This window comes from Geotrypetes seraphini, chromosome 14 (assembly GCF_902459505.1).
Source record: "Geotrypetes seraphini chromosome 14, aGeoSer1.1, whole genome shotgun sequence".
Classification (NCBI taxonomy): domain Eukaryota; kingdom Metazoa; phylum Chordata; class Amphibia; order Gymnophiona; family Dermophiidae; genus Geotrypetes; species Geotrypetes seraphini.
In genome coordinates this window covers 21,662,074-21,688,341 of record NC_047097.1, presented here as the reverse complement: position 1 = coordinate 21,688,341, position 26,268 = coordinate 21,662,074, and the positions used below count along the sequence as shown (strand labels likewise).

Sequence of the window (26,268 nt, the reverse complement as noted above, 5' to 3'; positions counted from 1 at the left end):
ATGGCACTCTAATATGTTACATCTTTTAATAATGGAAAGTATGTCTATTTCTGAATGGATATATACAAACATGCGATTATCAATGCTGTAACTTCAATCAAATCATATAGCATATAAGTTGTTTAGATATATATGTCAATCTATCATAGGCTGACGCAGAAAATCACATTTACTTCTTATTTTGTCTTCTTCATTAAAGATATATAGTTACAAAACCTTCTCTTTTTGTACAGAGAATCATTGTATGGACCTTCGGATAGCAATCAGGCAAAACCAGCCAGTTGCTTGAACTCTGTATCAGTCCAACCTTTATTCATGTTTTGTTTAGATTTTATTTAAGTTTTTTATTTATATAAAATGTAAGGGACCTCACATAACTTATCCTATATTCTCCTCTCCCAACATGCATGTTTCAGAATGAAACTTTCTTCAGGGTCAAGGAATGCTATAAAACAATATTAAATAACATTGAAACTTGTATCCTGAAAATCTAACAACATACACGGCAAAAAATGCCTCTAATGTATTTAAATAAAGAAAGGAAAAAGCAGAAACGCTTACCAAATGCGGGGGCTGTCACGAGATTTAAACCCGTCATCAGCGAGGTAGAAATAGACAAAGAGGCACACGAAGGGTAGGTTTTCAGGATGACAGTTATACCACTCACAGACCCCAAACAAGATCCCAGCAGGAATGACAATCAGTGTCTATAGAAACTGAAACTCCTTCTGTCATCAACATCTCGGATATTCCCTGCACGGCACAACAAATGCATACTTTAAATTTAGGCTTGGGTTTTGTCCCTACCCCTAGATATGACCTGTTTGATACAAGACTATCAGTATATCGTCCATTACGCTCCTTACAATTTAAGATCTTTTTCTCTGAACATGTGGCCAGGTCCGATGGGTCCATTATAGTGTCTAAATCGGGTTGGTCCCCGCCGGGCCCTTTTCATTCTAATTTGTTAACATTTAGGGATTTGGTATTCCATGAGTTGGAGGTCATTGAAGACCAATTCATGAAATCCAAGAGAAATTACAATATGACCCGGGAGGAATTTGCTGTTATTCAGCAAATGAAGGATAATACTGACATCAGGATCTGGTAAGGGGGAGTGCTACTATAATTCAATCGGTTACAAAATACAATATGGAAGCCTACCGGCAACTTAACAACACTCTTCATTATAAGCGTTTACCTATGAATCCCACTGAAAGAATCAAAACTGAGATTGCTGAAGTTTTAACCCTGAGTTATAAAAATAACATCATTACCTGTAAGGAAATGGATTTTCTCCAGGAAAACTCTCCGGTGACTCCTCGCATATATTTCCTCCCTAAGATCCACAAGGATATGCAACATCCTCCGGGACGCCCCATTGTCTCGATGAAAAATTCTGTCCTGGAACCCCTTTCAAAATTTGTGGACGTATTTTTGAGAATGGAAGTCAATAACATACGATCGTATATAAAAGACACCACTCGCATGTTATCTATACTATCTTCTTTAACTATGGTGAGTGAAGACTGGTTTTTAGTTACATTAGATATAGCTTCACTATACACTATGATCCCTGCTAATGAAGCTCTTAACATGCTCAGAGGATCTTTAGTCATAAAACATTGCATCCCAGGATCCCTGCAGAGTTTCTTCTGACTTTAGCTAAGTTGGTTTTAACTAGAAACTATTTCTGGTTCAATGGATAATTTTTTTGAACAAATCCATGGCATTGCTATGGGTGCGTCTGTTGCCACGTCCATAGCGAGTTTATACATGGCCGATATGGAAGAAAATCTCATATACAATTCTGAGGGCTTCAGTAATGTATTTGTCTGGAAAAGATTTTGTGACGATATTTTCTTCATTTGGACTGCGTCGATGCAAGATTTGGAGACATTTATTATGTGGCTTAATGGCCTATTACCTAATATCAAATTCACGGCCACCATCAACAGTAAAGAGATTGCCTTCTGAGATATACTCATCCAGAAAGAAGGGACAGGCTTTAAAACCTTCTTGTATCGCAAAATGCTCTTGTGGTTTCTGGAAGGGTGAAATGCTGTGTAGGTTACTGTGGAAGAGCATACTTGTTAAGTATCAATGGAGTATATGTTCTTAAAAAGGAAATTCTTCAATTTCTTTCAAAATCTGGGGTAGTTGGGTTATGTCTTGATAACTGTTGTAAGATTGTTACAGGTCTTGGTGCTGAGGTAGGTGAGTAGTGAGTTAAATACCTGCTTGTATTTTACACCTTTGGGAGAGAGAAGGATCAATTGAAATGTTTTAAGTTTTCTGGCAGATATTGACCAGCAGTTGATGAAAAACTCTGTGGAGTTTGCTTATAGGATGTGGAATATTACACGTGATAGTTTGAAGGTGATGCATGCAATAATAGGAAGTCAGTGCTGTCTAAAGCACCGTAGTAAAGCAAGATGGAATCATATTTTTCAGTTATTGCTCTATTTTGCATTAGTTTTAGTTTGTGCATGAAGGTAGAGTTAATGCCAGTACAGAGAGAATTGCAGTAGTCGGAAAAGCACAAGCATCTGTGTCAGTATGGCAAAGTGATGATCATGGAAGAAGGATCTGATTAATCTCAGTTGTCTCATTCCATAGAAGATTTTTTTTCCATAGGTTGGAGATTGGGGCTGATAAGATAGGGTAGTGTCGAGTATAACTCCGAATACCACCTCGGGCACCTGGAGGAATATGATCCAGCAGAAAGCAACGCAATCAGTAAATGTGTGCGCACAACAGATTCAGTGTCTACTGATGGCACTACATGTTCAGTCAATTTCAATTTTCTAATAGTATCTCCCACATTCAATTTCTGGCATGGGCAAAGGATTACAAAGACCACAAAGGTAGTGTCACAAGTAGTTACATGTCACAAAACATATTTTTTCTGATCATATGGGTTCATAAATTCACAAGTTGTCAACATGACTTCACATGCCTTACAACTGCCACACAGACTATGACCCCCTCCCCCCCACCCCGTGTTGTCATTCATTACTGATGAAGAATCTCTTAACATCGCTGGACTCAAACTTTCCTTGAGGTTCAATTCCCTTCTATATGCAATCTGTAATCGCTGTTCTGCAAAACATGGCATAATAGATATAATGTTTCAACGTCAATGAATGATCCTACTCAGCTGGTGTGCTCTGACATCATACTTTATATACGTCACTACTTTAACCTCTGTCACATCTTATGAGCAGGAGAAAAAAAACAGATCGCAATTCATGCATAATGCTCGTTAATATGATTTGCATATCACATGAGCAGGATACCCTGTTGCTGTAACCTGTCAGACAATCCCACTGAGTGATTTTTAAAGTCTTCTTTCATTGAGCACAACCTCTGATAAAGTGAGAAAGGTAAGGAGGATGAAAGCTCTCATAGTTTGTTGGATCATGTTCCTTCAGATGCCAAAGCTAGTAATTGGAGGTTAATCTTACAGCAACATGAACAATACTGGATTTTCACTTTGAACACGGTTCAATTGAAAGGATTAAACACTGCCATTGATTGGTTTTACTTCTATTAATGTCTGTTTGTTAAGTCTGATTGCTCCTCTGTTAGCGAGCCTGTTGTGCCTTCCATCCAATCATGAGAATCATTGCCTGAATGGTGAGGGGAGTCTTTAAAACGGTGAAGCACCATGTTTGAAGGCTGAAGCTGAAAGGAAGAAGCAACAATAGCACAGAGTACAACATTTTGAATTATATTGGCGCAGATGGCTGTGCTAACAGTAATGACACTATGATTTATATTCTGTTCAAAGTTCTTATTGTTCCCATTGCCCTGAAGAAGTGGCTTCAGCTACGAAACGTAGGTCAGGGGGACTGTATTGATTGTGTTGTGCATGGTTATAAGTTTGCTTATCTCTTTCTGTTTAAGTCTAATTTTGAACCTTGGAGGTTTTATATGCCTGTGATGTATATGATGTATGTATAGCTCATCGTCAACCTGAGGCTTTTGCTTATATTGTTTCTTTAGTAATGGTGGTTGGGTTATATTTGAAAGCAGTGGGGTTGTTGTGTGAATAATTGTCAATGCAAATCTCTCTCATACATATTCATTGTAGTTATCCAGAAAACTAAACTTGCTACAGTGTACTCCAGAACCGATCTTAAAAATACTGGTCTACAGTGTTAGAATTAATGCATCTTTTATCCTGAGTTTTGGTACAAAAATGTTTGCAGTGATTTTGCCCAAAACAAATTTTAAAAAGTGTGTACATCTTTACACTGGTTGTTTGAATATGTATAGATAAGTATTTATTTTGGAGAAATAGCTGAAATAGGGGTTGGCAGAGAATCTTAACCTCAGTCGTTACCTGATCTCAGGCTCTGGTTCTTCCTCTTTTATTTTCACTTAGTGTCGTCTGTATGATCTCCGTGCAGACAGAGAAGTGGCCATTTATTCCAAGGAAAGTATTATTTTTGGAGCCTCTAGTGTGGATTTCTCTCTAAGCGGTAAGATCTGATAAAAAAAACCTTCTCCTAGTGCACACAAGTGAGAATAGTTCCCAGACCGCAGACAGACATAATCACAAGTCAGGAAGAGCACCTAACATGTAACTCCACCTCAAGACTGGAGCTTTGGTTTGTTCAAGTGTATTATGTATGATGAATGCTGCATGTACTTATACGAGGGCGAATCAGAAATTAAAGGCAATTGTTAAATTACGCGATAACCAGAGCAGAGCTAACGAAATGCAAAATATGTACTTGTACATTGCCTGTTTGGTAGTTCGTCTACTCACAGTGCAGCGCTTGGCCTTTAGTCGTGTGGCAGCCATGAGGTCAAAAACATGGACACTCCATTGCAAGATTGCACCATTGAAGAACACTGTTGGATATTGATTCTGTAGGGACATACACCAAGAATCAACTAAAGGTTTATAAGTGGGTAAAAAGGTTTAAAGTGAGAAGAACAGGTGTAACCGATGATGGTTGTTCTGGTCGCCCATCAACATCGCACACATAAGAGCACATTGATAGGGCAGATGCCTTGATTAGAGAAGAATGACAGATAATGGTGTCTCAGTTGGCTGCAGATTTGGATATCAGCTATGAATCCGCATTTGCCATAATGCATGATGACTTGGGATACAGGAAAGTCTGCATACGATGGGTTCCCAAACAGCAACAGCATGTAGAGGTTGTGACCAAGTTCCTGAAATGGTATGAAGAAGATCCAAGTATCCTGGAGAGAATTGTCACCGGCGACAAGATATGGGTGCACCACTGAGACCCGGAGTGCAAAAGACAAAGCATGATGAAGTAAAGGAAGCGGTGCTCACCTGCTGAATATCCCAGCAACCAAAAAACTTGTTCTCTGCAGGAATGCAGAAGCTAGTTGAACGACACAACAAATGCATCATCTTGCATAGGGACTGTGTGGAAAATTAATATGTCCAATTGCTCACAGTTACTTCTATTAAAGCCATTAAATGTATTTTGCCTTTACTTTTTTGATTTACCCTCGTATAACTGTATAATATCATATGTCCTGTGGGAGGGATATTTTTACACTAATTTTTGGTGTGGGCTGCTCTTAAATATGGGACAGTACATAAAAGAACAGCTCTTAGCTATGTGGGTGACTTAGGGCTCTTTTTACAAAGCCGTGGTAGCGGCTTTAACGCGTGCGACTTTTAATCACGCACTAACCCCATGCTAGCCGAAAAACTACTGTCTGCTCAAGAGGAGGCGGTAGCAGCTAGCACGTCTGGCGGTTTAGCGTGTGCAATTACGTGCGTTAAACCGCTACCGCAGCTTCATAAAAGAAGCCCTTAGTTTCGCATGTTGATAGAAAAAAAATTGTTGCTCATATGTAATAGATTTTTTTTCCTGAGATAGGAAGATTGATCAGGCACACAGTCCCCTCCTTCCCACCTGAGAGTTTCCTAAATTTTATGAACTTTGGAACTATCTGAGGAGACAACTTTGCTTGGAAGGGGCCGTGTATGCTCAGATCTTATACTAGGTTCTGAGCTCTAGGAGAGCTGTTTGTCCTGGTGACATCTGATGACATCACCTACTGTACTTGTGCATTCAGTGGTGTAGTAAGGGGGAAGGGCGGTCTGCCCTGGGCGCTGTCTTGCTAAGGGTGCAGCACCGCTCTACTCTCGGCCCCCCCTTCGCTCCTCGTCGCATGCGCGTGCCACTTGCCTTCCCCCGTACCTTTTTTACTTCCCCAGCATGAGGTTATTGCCTGCGTTGGCATCGGCACTCTCTTTGATGTCACTAGTTTATCCAAGTTTCCAAGTTTATTTCCAGTTTGATATACCGGCCATCGACAAGTATCTGGTCGGTTTACAATAATAAAATTTAAGTTAAAAAATAAATAGGACAGTATGTGGACAGGACAAAGACAAGAACATAGACAAAATTGATACGAGAGGTGCTGGGGAGGGGGAAGATTCAAAATTGCATCGAAGTTAAAATAAAAATTAAAGGGAAGTAAGAAGGGGGAGGGAAAAAACAGATAGGGAAGGGAAGTCGCTTCTTAAAAGCGATTCTCATTAGTCGTTGGAGAAGGGATCTTATCTTGTTTTTTGGTAAGCGTCTTGAAATAGAAAAGTTTTAAGGCTGATTTTGAATTTGTCGAGAGAGTTTTCAAGGCTGAGGTGTGACGGCATAGCATTCCAGAGGGAGGAGGCTGTGGCAGAGAAGATGGTGCTTTGAGTGTAGAAAAGCGCCTAAGAAGTGATGTCAACGGGCGAGCTGCTCATGCCAGAGAAGTTAAAAAGGAACAGCGAAAGGGAAGTGGGTGAGCACATGGCGGGGGTGGGGTGGGAACGGGGAAGGGGTGTTACCGCCCCGGGTGCAACATACCCTTACTATGCCACTGTGTGCATTTAATCAATCAGTCAGTCTACAAAAAACATCTGTTACAAGTGAGCAACAATGCTCTCTTAATTCGCACTTTGAAGTGTAGCATTAAATTTTTATAAATACCATGGGCATTTATAACATTTGATTTATGTGAATTTGATAAGTTCATTGCCTCTAAGGCTTTTCATAAATAAGAGTTAAAGACATATGAGCTGCATTGTGTTATGAAACCCTAAAGAGAGTGGTGGGAAATGGTGCAAAGTGATGCACATTGGGAAGAATGACCTGAATTACAGTTACCGGAAGCTAGGGTCCACCTTGGGGATTAACACCCAAGAAAAGGGTCTGGGTATCATCATAGACAATACGATGAAACCTTCTGCTCAATGTGTGGCGGCGGCCAAAAAAGCAAACAGGATGCTAGGAATTATTAAAAAAGGGATGGTTAACAAGACTAAGAATGTCATAATGCCCCTGTATCCCTCCATGGTGCGACCTCATCTGGAGTATTGCGTTCAATTCTCCTTATCTCAAGAAAGATATAGTGGCGCTAGAAAAGGTTCAAAGAAGAGCGAGCAAGATGGTAAAGGGGATGGAACTCCCCTCGTATGAGGAAAGACTAAAATGGTTAGGGCTCTTCAACTTGGAAAAGAGACGGCTGAGGGGAGATATGATTGAAGTCTACAAAATCCTGAGTGGAGTAGAACGGGTGCAAGTAGATAGATTTTTCGTTCTGTCAAAAATTACAAGGAGTAGGGGACACTCGAAGTTACACGGAAATATTTTAAAAACCAATAGGAGGAAATATTTTTTCACTCAGAGAATAGTTAAGCTCTGGAACGCGTTGTCAGAGGATGTGGTAAGAGCAGATAGCGTAGCTGGTTTTAAGAAAGGTTTGGACAAGTTCCTGGAGGAAAAGTCCATAGTCTGTTATTGAGAAAGACATGGGGGAAGCCACTTCTTACCCTAGTTCGTTAGCATGAAATATTGCTACTCCTTGGGTTTTGGCCAGGTACTAGTGACCTGGATTGGCCACCGTGAGAATAGTTTACTGGGCTTGATGGACCATTATTCTGGCCCAGTAAGGCTATTCTTATGTTCTTATGAAGTGTAATTATCTCTCTCTCTCTCTCAACTTCCTATCCTGCTCACTAGTTCTTGGTACAACCTGTTGGGCAGAAGGTCTGTTCCTCTTTGACCAAAGATAGCACCTTCTTAATATTAATGTTTACCTTTGCTTATTCCTGCCCCCTAGAGCCAGTCTGGCTCACAATGACACACCGACACTCCCCACCTTCGCAAGGAACATGCATGAGTCGCTTTTCCTTAAGGCTCCTGACCTCTGCCACTCCTTACAAAATGATCTGTTGAGTGTGGAGACCAGAAAGCACCATATCAGAGCCCTGCCATTTACTGAGTACAGGGGGAAATACAAATGTGCACTTCCTTACCCCTCCCACCTGGACCGCCAGGAGTGAAGCAGCTATCATGCCCAGGGCAGTGGAGGATTGAGTGACTTGGCCAGGGTCACAAGGAGCAGCGTAGAGCTTGAACCCACAACCTCAGGGTGCTGAGGCTGTATCTCTAACCACTAGGCCACTCCTTCCAGACTTGGCTCTTGGCCGGTTAAATTGCTTGTTTGAAGCTATCCACTGATATTCAGCGGCTCCTAACTGGTTAGTGAAGCTGGATTTCACTATAGACTGCTAAACTCAAATCCAGCTGTGGCAGTCTGTGGGCGGAGTCTGCACTTAATGCAGTTAAGTGCTGATATTCAACACCTAAACCCCCACCCCCCTTTTACGAAGCCGCGTTAGGCTTTATTTTATTGTTGGCCGCAGTGTTATTAGCTCTGATGCTCATAGCATCGGAGTTAATACTGCCACAGCCGGTGGCAAAAAAGCCTACCGCGACTTCGTAAAGGAAGTATTAAGTTAGGCAGCCAAGTCAGTCCTATTTTTATGCAGTGTTGCTTATGGGGTTAAATGCTAAATATTGCACTTAACTGCATAAGAGATAGATGACTGTATAAAACACAGATATTCAGTGCTGGTGTCATGACATAGCCTGGCACTAAATATGCAAGAATGAAGCTGCTGCCGGTTGAAAAAAAAAAAAAAAAAAAACACTCACCACTGCCAGTGGAATATTGACGCCTAAGTTTTCTTCCTAATGGCAGTATTTTTCTGAAACTGAGTTTCCAGAGTAAGCCTATGCAGTATACGACTTTATTTCCACATGAAAATACAGTGAGTGTTGTGTTTTATACAGTCATCTATCTCATATGAAGTTAAGTGCAATATTCAGCATTTAACCCCATAAGCAACACTGCATAAAAATAGGACTGACTTGGCTGCCTAACTTAATACTTCCTTTACGAAGTCGCGGTAGGCTTTTTTGCCACCGGATGTGGCAGTATTAACTCCGATGCTATGAGCATCAGAGCTAATAACACTGCGGCCCACAATAAAATAAAGCCTAACGCGGCTTCGTAAAAGGGGGGTGGGGGTTTAGGTGCTGAATATCAGCACTTAACTGCATTAAGTGCAGACTCCGCATGTGGGAAAATCCTGGGGTGTGCTAAGGCCATTCTTTTCTGCACATTGCACACGCTGAATTTTTAAAGCCATGCTTATGAACATGGATGCACAGCCCTGATTTTTGCCATCAGTGGCGTTGTAGCAGGGATTGGAACCTTTTCAGACAGGCCACATTAGCAACTATGAGCCTCAATCCAGAAACTGGGGGAACAGAGCAGAAACTTCTGACGTGGTCAGCTGTTTCTGGGTTCTAGGGTGAAGGAAAAGGGAAAATGAGTGAAAGCAGCGTATGGTAAACATAGATGTGGTTCTCTATATATTTTTATTTATAAACACTTAATTAAAAATGTGATGTGCTCAGAAACCTCCACCACTGTCATATCTCAAAAGATAAAAAGGAACCATCATAGCACAATCATGTTCCCGCACCTATTCCAGATCAAAATATATTGCAGTAAGACTAATTTGTTAAATGTTCATTCCTTTTATGCATGTCCAATTTAAACATATGGAAACAATAAAATTGAACTTATCTGTCCCTTGCAAATACCAAGGGTTGATGACATCTCCAAATCAGGTCCAAATTGGATCCACTGCTCTACGTTCGAGACAAAAAAAAATGTCATTTTATGTGAGTGTATATTAATGCTCTGGAACCATTGTGCTTGTTCTGTGGTTCGTACTGTACAAATATTTCTGATACCCCAAAGATGATGAGGAAACGATGCTTATAGTAAGGTATCCACATTATGGACTGAAGCTCTGTGCTGCCTCTTCAGTTTTATCATCTTAATGCAATTCCCCCCTCTTTTACAAAAATGCGATAGCAGTTTCTAGTGCAGAGAGCTGTACTGAATGGCCCGCACTGCTCCCGAAGCTCATAGGAACACAGTGAGCATTGGGAGCAGTGCGGGCCATTCACCACAGCTCCCCGCGCTAGAAACTGCTATCACAGATTCGTAAAAGGAGGCCTTAGTGCAGGGGTAGGGAACTCCGGTCCTCGAGAGCCGTATTCCAGATGGGTTTTTAGGATTTCCCCAATGAATATGCATTGAAAGCAGTGCATGCAAATAGATCTCATGCATATTCATTGGGGAAATCCTGAAAACCCGACTGGAATACGGCTCTCGAGGACCGGAGTTCCCTACCTCTGCCTTAGTGTTATCTTGCTTGGAAATGGAATGCTGCAATCGGGTGGATGAGATCACATGGCTGGACAACATAAAATTTTTCCTAGCACCTGTTTGGGATTTGACCTATGGGTTGACTTGCCCTTGGAAAACTTGGGGATGTTTTTGCTTTGGTATGTTGAGTCCCTAGTCTCAGAGCAGATGGTTGAGTTGTTTAAATCAGTGGTTCCCAACCCTGTCCTGGAGGAACACCAGGCCAATTGGGTTTTCAGGCTAACCCTAATGAATATGCATGAAGCAAATTTGCATGCCTATCACTTCCATCATATGCAAATCTCTCTCATGCATATTCATTAGGGCTAGCCTGAAAACCCGATTGGCCTGGTGTTCCTCCAGGACAGGGTTGGGAATCACTGGTTTAAATGTTGTTGTTCTCTGTTTTTATGTTGTAGGTCGCTTATTATTTGCTGGATACAATGATTATACTATAAATGTCTGGGATGTTCTGAAGGGGACTCGAGTATCTATTCTGTTTGGACATGAAAATCGTGTTAGCACTCTACGGGTTTCCCCTGATGGGACTGCTTTTTGCTCGGGATCATGGGATCACACTCTACGGGTAAGAGGATTTTGGTCTTTGTTTGTTTTTTTAACAAGTTTTATTGAATTTTCACAACGGCAAATACAGCACAAAACAATATAACCAATACACCAGATAGCCAAATCCCCACCCCAAAACATAAACAGTCATACTGGTACCCTTCAGTATAAGGCAATACTATCCAACCCAAAATTTCTACCCTCCCTCTCCCCCTCTCAACCCCCTCCCATGATTTTGGTCTTTGTAAGCACAAGGAGTGACTCTTCATCCTAGCTGACTCCAAAGGTCCTCACTCCTGTTCTCTTGGTTCTAGCCAGGCAGTTAGGGAAGAGACAGCAATACCAGTAATAATAATAAACAACTTTATTTTTGTATGCCGCCACACCCAAAATTTCTAGGCGGTTCACATCAAGAAGAACTGAACAGTCAGCAAATCATATAAATCATATAGATATCATATGCACACCATAAAAACAGCACTAACAATCAAGATATGAATTTGTCAAACAAATAGGTAACTGTTCTGTGTCTCTTATCTTGAAAGGAACAGGCGAAATATCTGTTAATTACACCATAGACCTGCACTGAAGCATAGTAACAAAGAGAGGCATTTTCGATTTGATGTCCCAATTCGAGTTTGGATGTTTTGTGGAACACATACAAAAATCCAGTAGCAAACTTGATCATTTTTGAACCAGATAAATGACTTTTTTTTTTCAAAAATGGTCATATCTTAGACGCACTTATCTTCAGTGTGTCTATCTTTATGAACCATTTTTGGAAAAACCCACAACATAAGCCATTGGGATGTAGGATGATACTACATTTAACTTCACATAAAAGGTCCCAGGTACACATCTTACCATAACCCTCTTACATTGTATGCTGAACCCTCCAAAACTCAGCCTCAACCTATTGTACCACAATAGCTCTTATGCCAGCAGGTGTCACCTATCTGTTTCAAGTTTTATTTATATTTGATTAATCGCTTAATTAAAATTGTTTCTAAGCGAATTACAATATATAAAAGTGACATATAATTAAACATAATACTAAAATAAGAAATAACATATAAGATATATAACATATAAAACTAGCAATTTATACAATGAATACAATTTAAAATTTTTAAAAAAGGGAGGATTTACATAGCAAATATATATAATGGGCTAATAAATTTATACAATGATGAAAAAGATATCAACATAAAAAAGAAAGAATTAGGAAAAGAAGCGTGGAAAAGAAGAAGAAAGGGAAAGAGGAAGAGCTCAAAAGTAATTTATAAGTTAAAGGCATCCTTGAATAAAAAGCATTTTAAATTATTTTTAAAGTCGCTTAAGTTATTTTCATCTCTTAACTGTAATGGTAATGAATTCCAGAGTTGCGGTGCTGATACAGAGAACAGATCTTGTCGGCGGGTTCCAATAACTTTTAAGGAGGGAATCGTTAAGAGTTTATGGTTGGTTGATTGTAGAGAACGTGAGGTACTATATGGAATAAGTACTTTATTTATGAATTGAGGCTCATTCAGTACAGTACTGTCTCTGTCAGTACAGTAGGTTTTTGGTGGGGTTTGGTATGCTCACACTTTCCACCACAAGTGTACTAGTTTAGAGTGGGATATGGACCTGGGTCCCCTTCTCTGACAACCAAGTTACTCCAGACCTGCAGGCTGAAACTGTCAAACAAGCTAGTATGTACCATTTCATTCACCTTTCCATGCTTACCTGGTCATTACTCAAGTGTCCAAGTTTTGCCCTGAAAGCTTTCTGCATTGTTCCATTATTGCAGAAAAACATCCAAATACTAACCCCCTTCTATACTAATGCGTAGCGCGGGTTTTAGCGCCGGCAGCGGCGGTAACTGCTCCGACACTCATAGAATTCCTATGAGCGTCAGAGCAGTGACCGCCGCTGCTGGAAGTAAAACCTGTGCTATGCGTTAGTAAAGGAGGGGGTAAATCCGCCCTAATCGTGCCCAAAACATACCCTTGTGAGATTTAGATACACTTCAGACAAACAGCATAGAAAACAGTCTAAAAAATGTGTTTCAAAAATGGCACATCCAAATGCCACTTTTGGATATTTTTTTTTTTTTTTTTTTTTAATGAGTCCCTCAGTTTCCTTAGAGGGAAAGTTGTCAAAATGGGTTACCATTCAGATGTTTTATTTTCCACAAGTCGTGCTATTTTAGCAGATGGTTTCATTGCATAAAATAGGACCTAGTGCTAAAATCGCACAACTTGTGATGAAATAACCTGTCTTAACTGAAACTGAGGGGCACCAGGCCCGGGACAAATATTAGGAAGTTCTGTTTCGCACAACGAGTGGTGGACGCTTGGAACGCTCTCCCTGAGGAGGTCGTGATGGAGACCAGCATTCTGGGATTCAAGAGCAAGTTGGATGCACACCTTCTTGCAAATGACATTGGGGGATACGAGTAAACAAGGTTTCTCAGCAGGGAACACCTGGCTTGGCCTCCGCGGGTACGGGTCGCCGGACTGGATGGACCTAGGGTCTGATCCGGCGAAGCCATTTCTTATGTTCTTAACTGTAGTCCATGATGATAACTTCTCCCCTTAGAGTTCTGCTCTGCAGATTTCATGGGTGTGCAGAGGAGAAAATCTCCACAGGAAAGAAGTGAATAGCTTCCGAAGTGGCCCAAATGTTGTTTTGTACAATCCCAAGTTTCCAAGTTTATTTAACATTTGATATACCACATTGGCAAAAGCATAGATGCGGTTTACAATTTGTTAAGGTAATATGGGTGCACCAACCAATTTAGCACACACTAAATGCTAAGACATCCATTATATTCCTTTGGGCATCTTAGCATTTAGCGCATACTAATCTTTAGCACGCGCTAAATCGGTTAGCGCAGCTTAATAAAAGGACCCCATAGTGTTTACAAATGAGAATAAAATGAGCCTGAAGTAAAAATAAAGTCGAAAATGGAACTACAAAATTGATAAAGGGGCATGCACATAAAGAATACAGATTATCAAATATCCTAAAATCTAGCTATTTATGTACCTCTATTATGAAGCTGTGCGAGCGAGTGACACACAGCAAATGCACCAAAGCATTTGCTATGCCAGCCTTCGCTGATTTGTTTGATAAGAGGCCCTTTGTGGCTCAGGAATTTTTCAAAGTGAAGCAATTTATGAGTGCTCCAAAGACTACATTATTTCTACTGTGCTTCTTAAAAATAATACTACCAGACCCACCCAACAATTGAAGCTATCCTTCCCCTCACTAAAAGGCATTTCCCTCCCAGGAATACTGGGAACTTCCCTCCAATTCAGACTCACCGAGCGAGCTCTGGAACAACCTTACCTCCCCCCTTCGGAACCTGAGTGCTCTCCAACCCTTCCGTAAACATCTGAAAATCTGGTTATTCTCAAAAATCTAACACTTCCCTCCTTATTTGACATCCTAGCCCTCTAACTTCCTTCTTTCCTCTGATCCCCATCTAGCCTTTTCCTTGTAGTTCCTTTCTCATTACAACTCCTGTAAACCGTGCCGAGCTCCACAACCATGGAGATGGTGCGGTATATAAACCTAAGGTTTAGTTTAGTTTATTTACAGGATAAAGACTGAGTTTCATAAACTATATGGCATTTGATCAATTTTATTGCCACATTCTGTTGTGCATTATGTAAGCTGAAGTTACATTTGGTTTATGCCTGAAGCTTATTCACCATAACTTTCTAACAGTATATTGTGCACTGGTTTTCCCTGTCGTGATGAATTAGAGACTCTGTCGTGATGAATTAGAGAATCATTTTAAGAAGCTCAAATATGTATGAAATCTGTTTTACAGCAACAACTGGCTCACCACCAAATTTAACATAGAGTTCAAAATTCTGACTCTTGCTCATTGAGCCATTTACAGCGGCTGCCCTCTCTTATCTAGCCCAGTGGTTACCAAACCTGGTCCTATAGGCATCCCAGCCAGTCGCGTTTTCATGATATCCACAATGAATATTCATGAGAGACATTTGCATGCAATGGGGGCAATGTACGCAAATCTCTCTCAAGAATATTCATTGTGGATATCCTGAAAACCTGACTGGCTGAGGTGCCTCCAGGACCAGGTTTGGGAACCCCTGATCTAGCCTCTCACACTACTTCTTCCTCCTCATCCCCCTTACAACATTCTTGTAATGGGCTTAGAATGGCTATTGTATTGGTTGTCGCCTTCTTCCTGGCGCAACACTCCGGCACACATTACCATTATTCATTTTGCCTCTGCTTGAATTCTCTTCTACTAAATTCAAAGAGAAAGGGGATGGGACTTGATATACCACCTTTCTCTGGTTACAATCAAAGCAGTTTATATATTATGTATAGGAGGACAAAGGAGGGTTAAGTGACTTGCCCAGAATCAGAATTGCTGTGGTGAGAATTGAACCCAGTTCCCTTGGTTCTCAGGCCACTTCACTAACCTTTAGATTACTCTTCTACTCAGCTTTGAAAACCCATCTTTTTAAATAACCATTTGTTGGACCCTAAGGGGCTCATTTTCAAAATACTAAGATGTCCAAAAAATGGCATAAATCGGCACTTGGACATTTTTTCTCGCCAAATCTTCCACATTCCAATTTTCAAAACTGACTTTCTGGATGTCTTGCTTGGCTTCTTAGCCACTGTGAGGAGCATAATCAAAAAAATGTCTAAGTCCCCTTTTGGCCTAAGGCCCTAAACGTTGAAAGTAGAAGCAGGGAAAATGTCCATTATCAAAAAAAAACGTCCAAAAGGAGGTTTTTTTTAATAATGACCTACCTCTACGTTCAGCTGTTTAAACGCCCAGACCACCACTACATCTAAACTTATACCATATAATCAACCTAAAAAAAAGCCTAAGTCCCAAATGCCCAAAACAAAAGCTTTTATGTGAAGGAGGAGCCAGTCCTTCGCCTAAAAGCTGGATTCTGTAACTGGTGTCTGTCAAAAACACCGGTAACTAAACTAAACTTTAGGTTTGTATACCGCATCATCTCTACATCCGCAAAGCTCGACACGGTTAACAAGGGTTAGGGTAGAAAGGAACACCAGTGAAGGGAAAAGACAAAATGAAGAGAAAATTTAGGACAGAGTAACCAGAGAGAGGAAGAGTTACATTTTTTAAAATAACCAGGTTTTCAGATGTTTACTGAAGAGTTGGAGGGAGCTCAGATTCCTAAGAGGGGAGGTAAGGTTGTTCCAGAGCTCAGTGATTCTGAAAGGGAGGGAGGAACCTAGTTTTCCTACAAGGGAAACGCCTTTTAGAGAGGGAAAGGAAAGTTTCAGTTTTTGGGTAGATCTGGTGGAATTGGGGTTAGAGGAATTCCAAGAAAGAGGAATAAAAGGGGGGAGGATGCTGTGTAGGATCTTGAAAGTAAGGCAGGCACATTTGAAGTGGACTCTGGAGATTATCGGAAGCCAGTGGAGCTTGGACAAAAGTGGTGAGACGTGGTCGAATTTGCTTTTTGCAAAGATAAGCTTAGCAGCGGCATTTTGAATCCGCTGGAGTCTTTGAAGGTTTTTCTTTGTTAGGCTTAGGTAGATAGAGTTGCAATAGTCCAGTCTGGAAAGGATGGTGGATTGGACAAGGTCGGCAAAGTGTTTTTGATGGAAACAGGTTCTCACTTTCCTTAGCATGTGAAGGCTGAAGAAACATTTTTTTATTAGGGAGTTGAGGTGATCGTTGAAGGAAAGTGTAGAGTCAATGATGACTCCCAGAATTTTACTTGAGTATTCAAGATGCAGGGTGGAGCCAGAGGACATTGGGATGGAGGTGGGCAGTTGGTCCAATTTTGGGCCGAGCCAGAGAAGTTTTGTTTTGGATTCGTTCAGTTTCATCTGCACAGTGTGGGCCCAGGATTGAAGGTTCGATATACACGAGGATATGTTCGCAGAGAGGTTGGTGAGGTTCCGGTCGGTCTCGAGGAGGACAAAGATGTCATCTGCGTAAGTGTAAAGTGTTTCAAGTGGGGAGAGATGGAGGAGTTTAAGGGAGGACATATAAATGTTGAAAAGGATAGGAGAGAGAGGTGAGCCTTGTGGGACTCCACATATCGGGTTCAAGGGGGAGGAAGAAGTGCCCTTCATGTTGACTGTGTAGGAGCGGGAGCGTAAGAACTTCGAGAACCAGTCAAGGACTCTCGGTGAGTTGGTAAATTAGAATATCATGATGGACGACATCAAAAGCTGCAGAGAGGTCGAATTGAAGAAGGATGGCAAACTTGTTGCGAGAATGGAGATGTTGAACTTTTTACAGAATCCACCCCCACACACACACAACGATCCAGGCAGGAGAGAGCCCAAGCCCTCCTGCCCCGTCGAACCGCGACCCCCCCAACAACGATCGGGGCAAGAGGGAGCCCAAGCCCTCTTGCACCGGCGAGCTGCGCCCCCCCACCGACATCGGGCCAGGAGGGAGCCCAAGCCCTCCTGGACACGTAAACCCCCCTACAAGATTGGGCAGGAGGGAGCCCAAGCCCTCCTGCCCGGTGACACCCCCCTCTTCTGTTGGCATGACTGTGTGGCCAGTCCATTACAATGCTGGCTCCTCCCTGATCCAAATGATCTGAATTTGGATGTTTTGAACTGGGACATTTTTGTGGTTGAAAATGGCCAAAAACATCCTGATTGCCAAGACGTCTAATATAAGTGATTTTTTTGAAAAAAAAAAAAAAAAGATGGACGTCTAGTGGTTTCAAAAACAGACTATTGAAATGCCCCTCCAAATGCTTGAGTTGGTGGTCATTTTGGGATGGTCTGCCTGCTTCTTCCTTTCTCTTTTCCTTTCCTCTGATGTATTTATTCAATACCTTTCCTATTGAATTATGGAGTTCTGTGTCTTTTCCTAGGCATTATGGGCTCCTTTTACAAAGGTGCGCTAGCGTTTGTAACACATGCACTGGATTAGTGCACTGCCTGCTCAAAAGGAGGCGGTAGTTGCTAGCGCACGCAGCAATTTAGCACGCGCTATTTCGCACGATAAGGCCCTAGTGCGCCTTTGTAAAAGGAGCCCTAAATCTACTATAAACTACTTTGATCTGCTTTTGAATGAAAAAACTGTATATTAGATTATTGAATAAACAAACAAACTAATTTTGTTTTTTTAATCTTTTTTTTTTTTCAGATATGGGCTTGATCACCATCAACTTATAAGGTTTATGTTGGATTCTACAGCATATGGAAAAGACTAAAATAATTTATAGATGTAATCTGTGTTTTGAGAAGTTTTAGAAAGTTCTTGCAGTTTACCTACGACTTGAAAAAAAACCATAACCCAGTTAACTGAATGTCATTCAGTATCCTTTCAAACAGTTATTAGAGTCCCAGAAATATACAGAAACACTGCTATGTAGAAAACACGGTAACTACCACTTTCAGCAGAGCAGGGAAAACAAAATTATACAACATAGAAAAAGTTTGTACTCTGTTTTTAAGACTACCTACTTTTCATAGGATTAGTTTACCAAAATTGTATAACATGCACTTTTCTTGAAGGTCCTACTTGTCTCATAGGATGTAGACATTTCTGAACATGTATGTATTATTTGCATGAACTGTATTTATTTATTGATGTCCTTATAAATGTACAGTAGGAACCAAATGTTTTTGAGGGCGCTTAGAAGTTTTGCATTGTCTTCAGATAGTAGAATTTAAATTGGAAATCAGCTGTTCAGCCTACCATGCAAAGTTGCAGCCTGCGTCATCACGATGGCTACAATTCTGGGAAATTGTGCAGCATGCAGGCATTAATGTACAGAAGAATCCTGGTGTGGAGATGACCCCATATATAAAAATATCTCCAGATACTCTGCCATTTATATTCCTCATGAAATGAGCAGAATATAGGACCCTGTGATGTTTGAATATTATCTCTCTCTCTCTCTCTCTGATCAGCTGTGATGATATATTGTTGCTTGATAGAAAAAAAATTTGAATTTCCTGCTTTTGGGCAAGTCACCTTGCCCTTTGTTACCTCAGATTGTAAGCTCAGATTTGTAAAGGTAAATAAATCTAAACTTCAAATCCATATTCAAGTCTACAGAGAGTATCCAAAGTCAAGTGCTGTGTCCATAAGCCCTACCCCCAATATTCAGTGGAACTTAGACGACCGGGGACGTGTCCCTGACAGCTAAGTTCTATTTGGCCGACTAGCCATCAGTATTCAGTAGGAGATAGATGGCTATATCTCACTGACATAGCCGGTCATGGACGATTTTCATCAGCTGGCCAATTAAGGCTCAAGGCCAGATAGACTTACCTAAAAGGCTGTTCTATCTTTTCCCATTAGCCATAGCTGGCCACCCTATAAAATCTGCTTGTCCGGCTAATTTCGAGCCACCGACTTTTGCCCAGATATTCAGTACTGGCGACCCTGGCATTTTAAATCTGGGATTTCCACCAACCACAGGAGGCATTTGGGTTGCCTCCCGCAGTTCAGTATTAGGCCCAAGATGTTTGGGAAAAGTTTTTTTTTTTTTAAAGTTACGAGGTCAATATTCAAAGGAATTTAACTGGCCAGAAATGGTTCATGGCTGGTTAAATTGCTTGTATGCCTTTCAACCCAGCCAGCAGATTAACCGTTCCCCTTAACTGTATTCATGACATCCTGTTTGTCTGTTTAGATTGTAAGCTCTTTGAGCAGGGACTGTCTTCTTTGTGACTGAACAGCACTACATAGTTGTAGTTTGGGGGATTTTCACTGATATTGGGTGCATTTAACTGGTTGGTGTCGCTGAATATCACCATAGACCAATAAAGTGAAAGCTGGCTATTTTGGGGCAGTCTAGGGGTAGAGTTGGCACTTACACAGTTAAATGCCAATATTCAGCACCCGCCTAAGTTAAGTGATCAAAATGGACCACATAAAAATCAATCCTGTCTTTATCCTGTGGTGCCTGGACATGGCCTAGAAATGAATATCCGGGAATAACGCTGGTTGCAACTAAAAAAACACTCACTGCCACCAGCTGCATATCTACCCGTAAATTTACAGTGGGTTTTTTTTTAAAAACAAAAACTGCAGAGGAAAATTGAAGTGAAATATTTTACTGTATAACTTTGCCTTTTCATCCCATGCAAATGGTTAAATTTTGAACACCTATGGCAGACTACTGTTGCTGACCGAAGAGGGATCCATGTTATGAAAAACCAAAATAAACTGTGATTTGAGGTTTCTCTGGCAATTATTGCCCCTTCCAATCACAACATTTGTAATTGATCAAGGGTTTAATTGGCTAATTCTGTAGTTCTGTCTATTGTAGTACAGGCACCGAGGTAGAGTTATTTTCAAAGCCATCTCTGCAGGCAGAGCAATACTTTAATAAAAGCGCCTGTCATATACATGGGTAACAATACATATGCAGTGCTGTTTTGAACAAAACTTTTACCTGCTGTAGAAAGTGGTGATTTTGGGGGCAGGGTTCAGTTAGAAAAAGTATATGCACAAATTAACGGGTGGTAGTGTGTCCAGTACTTTGGATGGAATCATTTTCATGGTGAAAGGACATGGTTAGAGTACTGTAGGCAGTTATGTGCTTTTAAATGAAGAGGGTAATTTTATATTTTTTTCAACAGCGGTTACTAACTAGCCAGATTCAAAATAAAATTAAAATACAGCAAAGTATCAAACTGAATGTTTCTTGACTCTTTTATAACATTTTTTATCTTTATTCATAAGTTAACTTTTAAATATTTTTGCAGGTTTTTAAAAAAATTATTATTATGGTTTTGTCCCTTTTTAGCTTGAAAATTCTATCCTCGAGACTATTCTTGTTTTTCTTGCACTGAAGCTTTGATGTAGAAGCCGATTTCAAAAGTGACAATTCCTTTACCGCCACAACAAAAAGAGATCTTAAATATTTTATGTGTGCTACTAATTGAATTATATATTTTAAAACATTTTGTGCTACTGCATTGTATATTTGCATCAGGCATTGCATTATTTCCAAAACTGGGGAAGTCAGAGCCATCCAAGCAGAATAAAACGTAGGGGTCCTTTTACTAAACTTTGCTAAAATATAGGTCTAGCATATTTTTAACATGGGACTTTCCTGCGTGCTAAACCCATATTTAATGGGTCAGTATTTTAAGGGTTTGGGTTTTGTTTTGCAGGTCCCTTCTTACTAGCATGTATTATTTGAAAAAACATTAGCGTGGGAGCACTTAGGACTTGATTCTATAAACAGTGCCTAGGTTAGGCACCCTAATTACGGACGCCTAGAGACATTTAACTTACCCTGGGTTTTACTAAGCCACGGTAGAAGTTTCTACTGCAGCCCTGAGCGCTAAATGCTCCGATGCTCATAGAATTCCTATGAATATCAGAGCATTTAGCGCTCCAGACCATGGTAGAAACCTCTACCTCAGCTTAATAAAAGGAGATCTTAGTTCCGTGCAGAACTAAATTGTTTTTAATTGGTTTAAATGGTGTGGTAATTGACCATGCCATTAAAAAACAATTTAAGTTTCAAGTTTATTTAAAATTTGATTAATCGCCTAATCACGGATGGGCCCCTTGCAGGACCATCTTCCCAAGTCGCATGACAAGCGACGCCGATCCCCTTCTCACTCCTTCCAGCGGAGCTTCCTGCAAAGGTGGTTTGGTCCGCCCCACGACCTCATTGAAAGGCAAAAAACCAGGTCCCGCACTCAACATCGTTATGTACGAGGACGCATAGAAAGGCATGACAATCATGAGTCAGAGCATCACATGTACAGACAGCGAACTCGCCAGTCTGATCACAGATCACAAATACACTACAACCCCGATCCCTATCGAAAACCTTGCAGATCATCTCCATCCCAGGATTGATGGAGATCTCCTCTTCTGGACACAGCCATCGGCAAATGCAGAATACCTGCATTGGCGGGCAGTGCTCTCATAACTTCCATGGTTGGGCCCCCCAACCAGGAGCTAATCACGGCAGTCGAGACCTGCCAGGCAGGCCAGACCAACACATCAGCTTAGGAGATCCCGATGAGGTCAACCACCTTCTCCCGAACATACAAACCAGCGTTCCCAACTTGTTGTCAGCGACATCCGAGCCCCCAAGGCACAGGAAAAACAATGCAACATCAGCAAAGAAGAAGGGTAAGAAAAAGCACAGGTGGGCATCTTCTTCCTCCTCTTCTTCTTCCTCCCTCCCTCCTCTATGTGCTCTGCCCGCCGCTCCAGCCCTAACTCCTGCTTATGAGGTTCCCCCGAGCACCTGTGGCAGAAAGTTCCCAGGTCTCAGAAAAAAGGTGACCAGGCGGGAATATTTTGACATCTTCAAATTCACAGATGCAGAAGAAAAATGAAGAAGCGTGCAAAGAAAGGTGACCAGCAAGCTTGTTCTCCAAAATCTGGCAAGCTGAGTGATGTCATACGCATGTATGATGGGCATCACATGTCAAAAAAGACCTGAGTTGATGGACGCCATGCTGTGTTACCTTGAGACGGTGATCAGTATTTACAAGAAGCATGAAGGAACTGCCTGGCTCTCTTACGACGAGCAGTTCAGAGATAAAATGGAGTCTAACCCACACCTAGCGTGGGATATGGACGACGGGGGTCTCTGGCTGCGCAACGTCTACAATCGCAGTACTATTGCTCCCACCCTTTCCCATTTCCAGCAAGCAGCTCCCAGTTCCAAGAATGGGAGGCCTGCCCCCTTGCTACGAGATGTCTGCTGAAAATATAAAAGATCTTCATGTAATATTCAAGGATGCAAATACAAGCACCCCTTATCCATGTGTCCCAAGAAATCTCAACCTCAATAAGGATCAAGCGATAGGGCCTGATACTTTAAAGAAGGCCTTTTCCCCGATCCTCCTTCAAAATATGTTCTCCTGGTTAAACCAATACCCAAGACAACCAGAGGCACAGTTATTGTTGCAAGGTTTCACCGAAGGTTTCTGCATCCCTTTCAAGGGCTCCATTCCTCAGGTTTCCCCCCTACCCAACGTACCTCGCTGACTGTATCGTCCGTCAGCGATTGCCAATAAGTTATCAACTGAGATTGAAGCTGGTCGAATAGCTGGACCTTTTACCAACCCCCCTTTCTCAAGAATGTTTGTGTCCCCACTGCGATCCCAAAGAAAGAAAAAGGAAAGTTCCAGTTAATCCACAACCTGTCTTATCCATAGGGTTCTTCTGTCAATGATAGCATTCCCGAAAGCGCCTCTGGCGTTCAGTACATGTCCTTCGATTCAGCAGTACAGATGGTCAGAGAGGCCAGTCGAGGAGCATGGATGGCTAAGGTCGATATTGAATCGGCCTTTCGGTTGCTCCCCATTCATCCTTCCTGTTTTCCTCTACTTGGTTTCTCCTACGCGGGTTCTTACTTCTTTGACAAATGCATGCCCATGGGATGTTCAGTTTCATGTAACCTCTTTGAAACCTTCAGCACCTTCCTGTACTGGGTAGTTTCTCAGCAATCGCCAGCTACTAGCATCGTGCATTACCTCGATGACTTTTTCTTCGTGGGCCCCCAAAACTCGTGAATCTGCAAAGAAATCTTGGACGTCTTCATGGCGTTTGCCCGGGATTTCCCAGTTGTGGAACAGGAAGGAAGTCTTTTGGTCAGATAACGCAGCAGTAGTTGAAGCCATCAACAGACCATTGCCCTCGTGTGGCAGAGCTAGTCCGGGCATTGGTGTTGCACTGTCTACAAATAAATCTAACAGCGTGAGCAAAGCACGTGCCAGGAGTGGATAACCAAATAGCAGATGCTCTCTCAAGAAATTGCTTCTCTTTCGACAGCTTGCTCCAGCGGCAGAAGAGGAGCCGACGCAGATCCCCGAACAGCTGTGGAAGCTAGATGTCCAGCTGAACTGCTGATTTCAGGTTCACTTGCGCCAGCCACCTGGCGGGCATACCAAAATGCTTACAGGACCGGTGATGAGAGTCTCATCACGCACTACATCATGGATGCGTTCAGCAGAGGCATCTCCAAATCAAGAGTTTCCTCCGTTCTGGCAGGCTTCGCCTTTTTCTCCAAACTCTTGGGTTGGGGCAGTTTCCTGGTAAAGACCCTGCTTAAAGGTTGGGCCAGGCAAATTCCAGTTCCGTTAGACTCCCACCTGCCGTTTACCCACGCCTTGCTTCAGCTCCTCTGGAATGCCTTGGGGGGTATATGCTCATCAAAATATGTAGTGGGCCTCTTCAGAACAGCTTTCTCCCTGGCTTTCTTTGCGGCCTTGCGCATCAGCGAGCTGACCATGCAATCGAGAGTGCCCAATGGGAGGCCTCCGTTTCCAGGACGTTGCCTTCATGGACGAAGCAATCTCCATTCGCATCAGCAGGTCCAAGATGGACCAGAGGAGCACAGGGCAGATGATCACCTTGCACAGAGTCCCGGGACTGCCAACGTGCCCTGTGGATAATCTACGGAAGCTTATGGCAGTCCGCCCAACGGAAAGGCATATCTTGCTGATTCACCAGGATGCGAGCCCACTCACAAAGTTTCAATTTACTGCTGTTTTTCGTAGGGCTCTATCAGCAGTGGGGCAGCGTCCTGAGTGCTTCGGTACACATTCATTCCACATTGGTGCCACCACATTCAACATAGCCTTCCCGAGGCAGCAATCAGAGGCCTGGGCTGTTGGAAGTCTTCAATGTACCGCAGCTACATTAGACCTCCCTATAGGAGCTGCCTCCTCTACTCCACCTCACCAGTAGTTCATCTCTTTCAGGAACCTGCAGAATTTGGATCATCGGACAAGACCACATTCTGAGAGCACGGGACAGGCTACTTGAACGTCCTTAGAACAGCCTTGGATTTGACCCAGGAACGACGGACATCCTCTGGGCAGGTGCCCCCAGGATGAGATGGCATCAACTCCTCCCTTGCGTTCACAAGCTCCTAGAGGACAATCCTCAGCCTCATGCAATGATAATACACCTGAGGGACCATGACATCGGAGCGTCTTCATGCAAACGGCTCGTCAATGCTAAGAGAGACTTATTCAGCCTAGTTCTCCTCCTTCAGGACACACAGATCCTCTGGTCAGACATCATTCCCCACCCAGAGCCGAGTGCGTCAAGGCTATGGAGTCGGGGGGTTAAAGAAGGTAAATCGTCAGATAGGCCAATGGACTGAGTACCTGGGAGTTAGGAAGATCTGGCACAAGTTGGACTCCCCCATCCACACGGGACATTACCTTCCAGACTGGAGCCTATTGTCAGAATAGCTACCGACCAACTCATTAATGACTTCCAAGAGGCCTTGGGAAAACCATTCTGGGAGAGGGATCAAGGGTGACTGTGTGTGCCTTGGGTTGTGGCGGATGCAACCGAGCCTTGAAAATTCTGGCCAAGTTTGAGAATGGACTTTCACGGAGAGAGAATACCACGGCTACAGTCAAGGCATGTCCGCCTCGCTGGCTTGCATGTCAGGCGGACTGATGGTGTGAGGCGGTGGCCTCGCTGGAAAACGAGGATGGCAGGTCATGGAAGGGGCAAAAAGTGCATGTTTCCCTGTTGGAGGGCAGGGCGGGGAGCAGGGCCTAGAGGGATTATGGCTCGGATGCTTCCTAGGGAGTTATTTCCTGCAAATGTTAATAAAGTTGTGGCCTGTTATTCCCAATGTTCTGTCTCTGTGACTTATGTTAAAGGCCTGGGGGCCGGGCGGATGAGGTGGTGCAGCCTGCCTGTTATCAGCTCCAGTAGATGGAGATACTGGGATCAGCACTGATTGGCAATGCTGTATGGTTTTAGTGATACATTCAAACTATTCACCTAAAAGCTAAAAGGATAAATTTAGGACAGCCTTTTTGCTAGTCTAACTTTATCCAGTTAGCAGCCTGAATATTGCCATTAATCAGATAACCTCTAACCGTGCCCAAACTTCACCCTGGATGTGTCTAGTGGTGCTAAAGCAATCGTGCTATTGAGTATTCCTGTGAACAGTGCTTAATCAGCTGCCAACTGGATAAATGCTTTTGAATATTGCCTGGGATATCACTGAAAGAATACTAAAAATATAAAATAACATTAGGTTAAGAAAAAAAATTAAAACAATACACCAGTTATTAAAGACAGACTTGACTGCTAAGCTTGTTGAAACCCCCATTTTATCAACTGAGCGATTTGTACTTAAGAGGGTTCTTGAAAAAGTTTCTGCACTTTCATATTTTTGCAGGAAACTGTTGGGGCAG

At 42.2% G+C, this 26,268-nt stretch overlaps 1 protein-coding gene across 1 annotated transcript in view; it reads left to right on the top strand.

The window, feature by feature from the left end:
• GNB5 (G protein subunit beta 5) overlaps positions 1-20,752 on the top strand; it is an 89,228-nt gene extending 68,476 nt beyond the window's left edge. The window contains exons 10-12 of the mRNA XM_033920464.1: positions 4,391-4,487; positions 10,977-11,143; positions 18,254-20,752. Coding sequence (XP_033776355.1) covers positions 4,391-4,487; positions 10,977-11,143; positions 18,254-18,265 — 276 coding nt within the window. The 3' untranslated portion in view covers positions 18,266-20,752. The remainder of the gene's footprint in view (positions 1-4,390; positions 4,488-10,976; positions 11,144-18,253) is intronic.
• Positions 20,753-26,268: the final 5,516 nt, after the last annotated feature.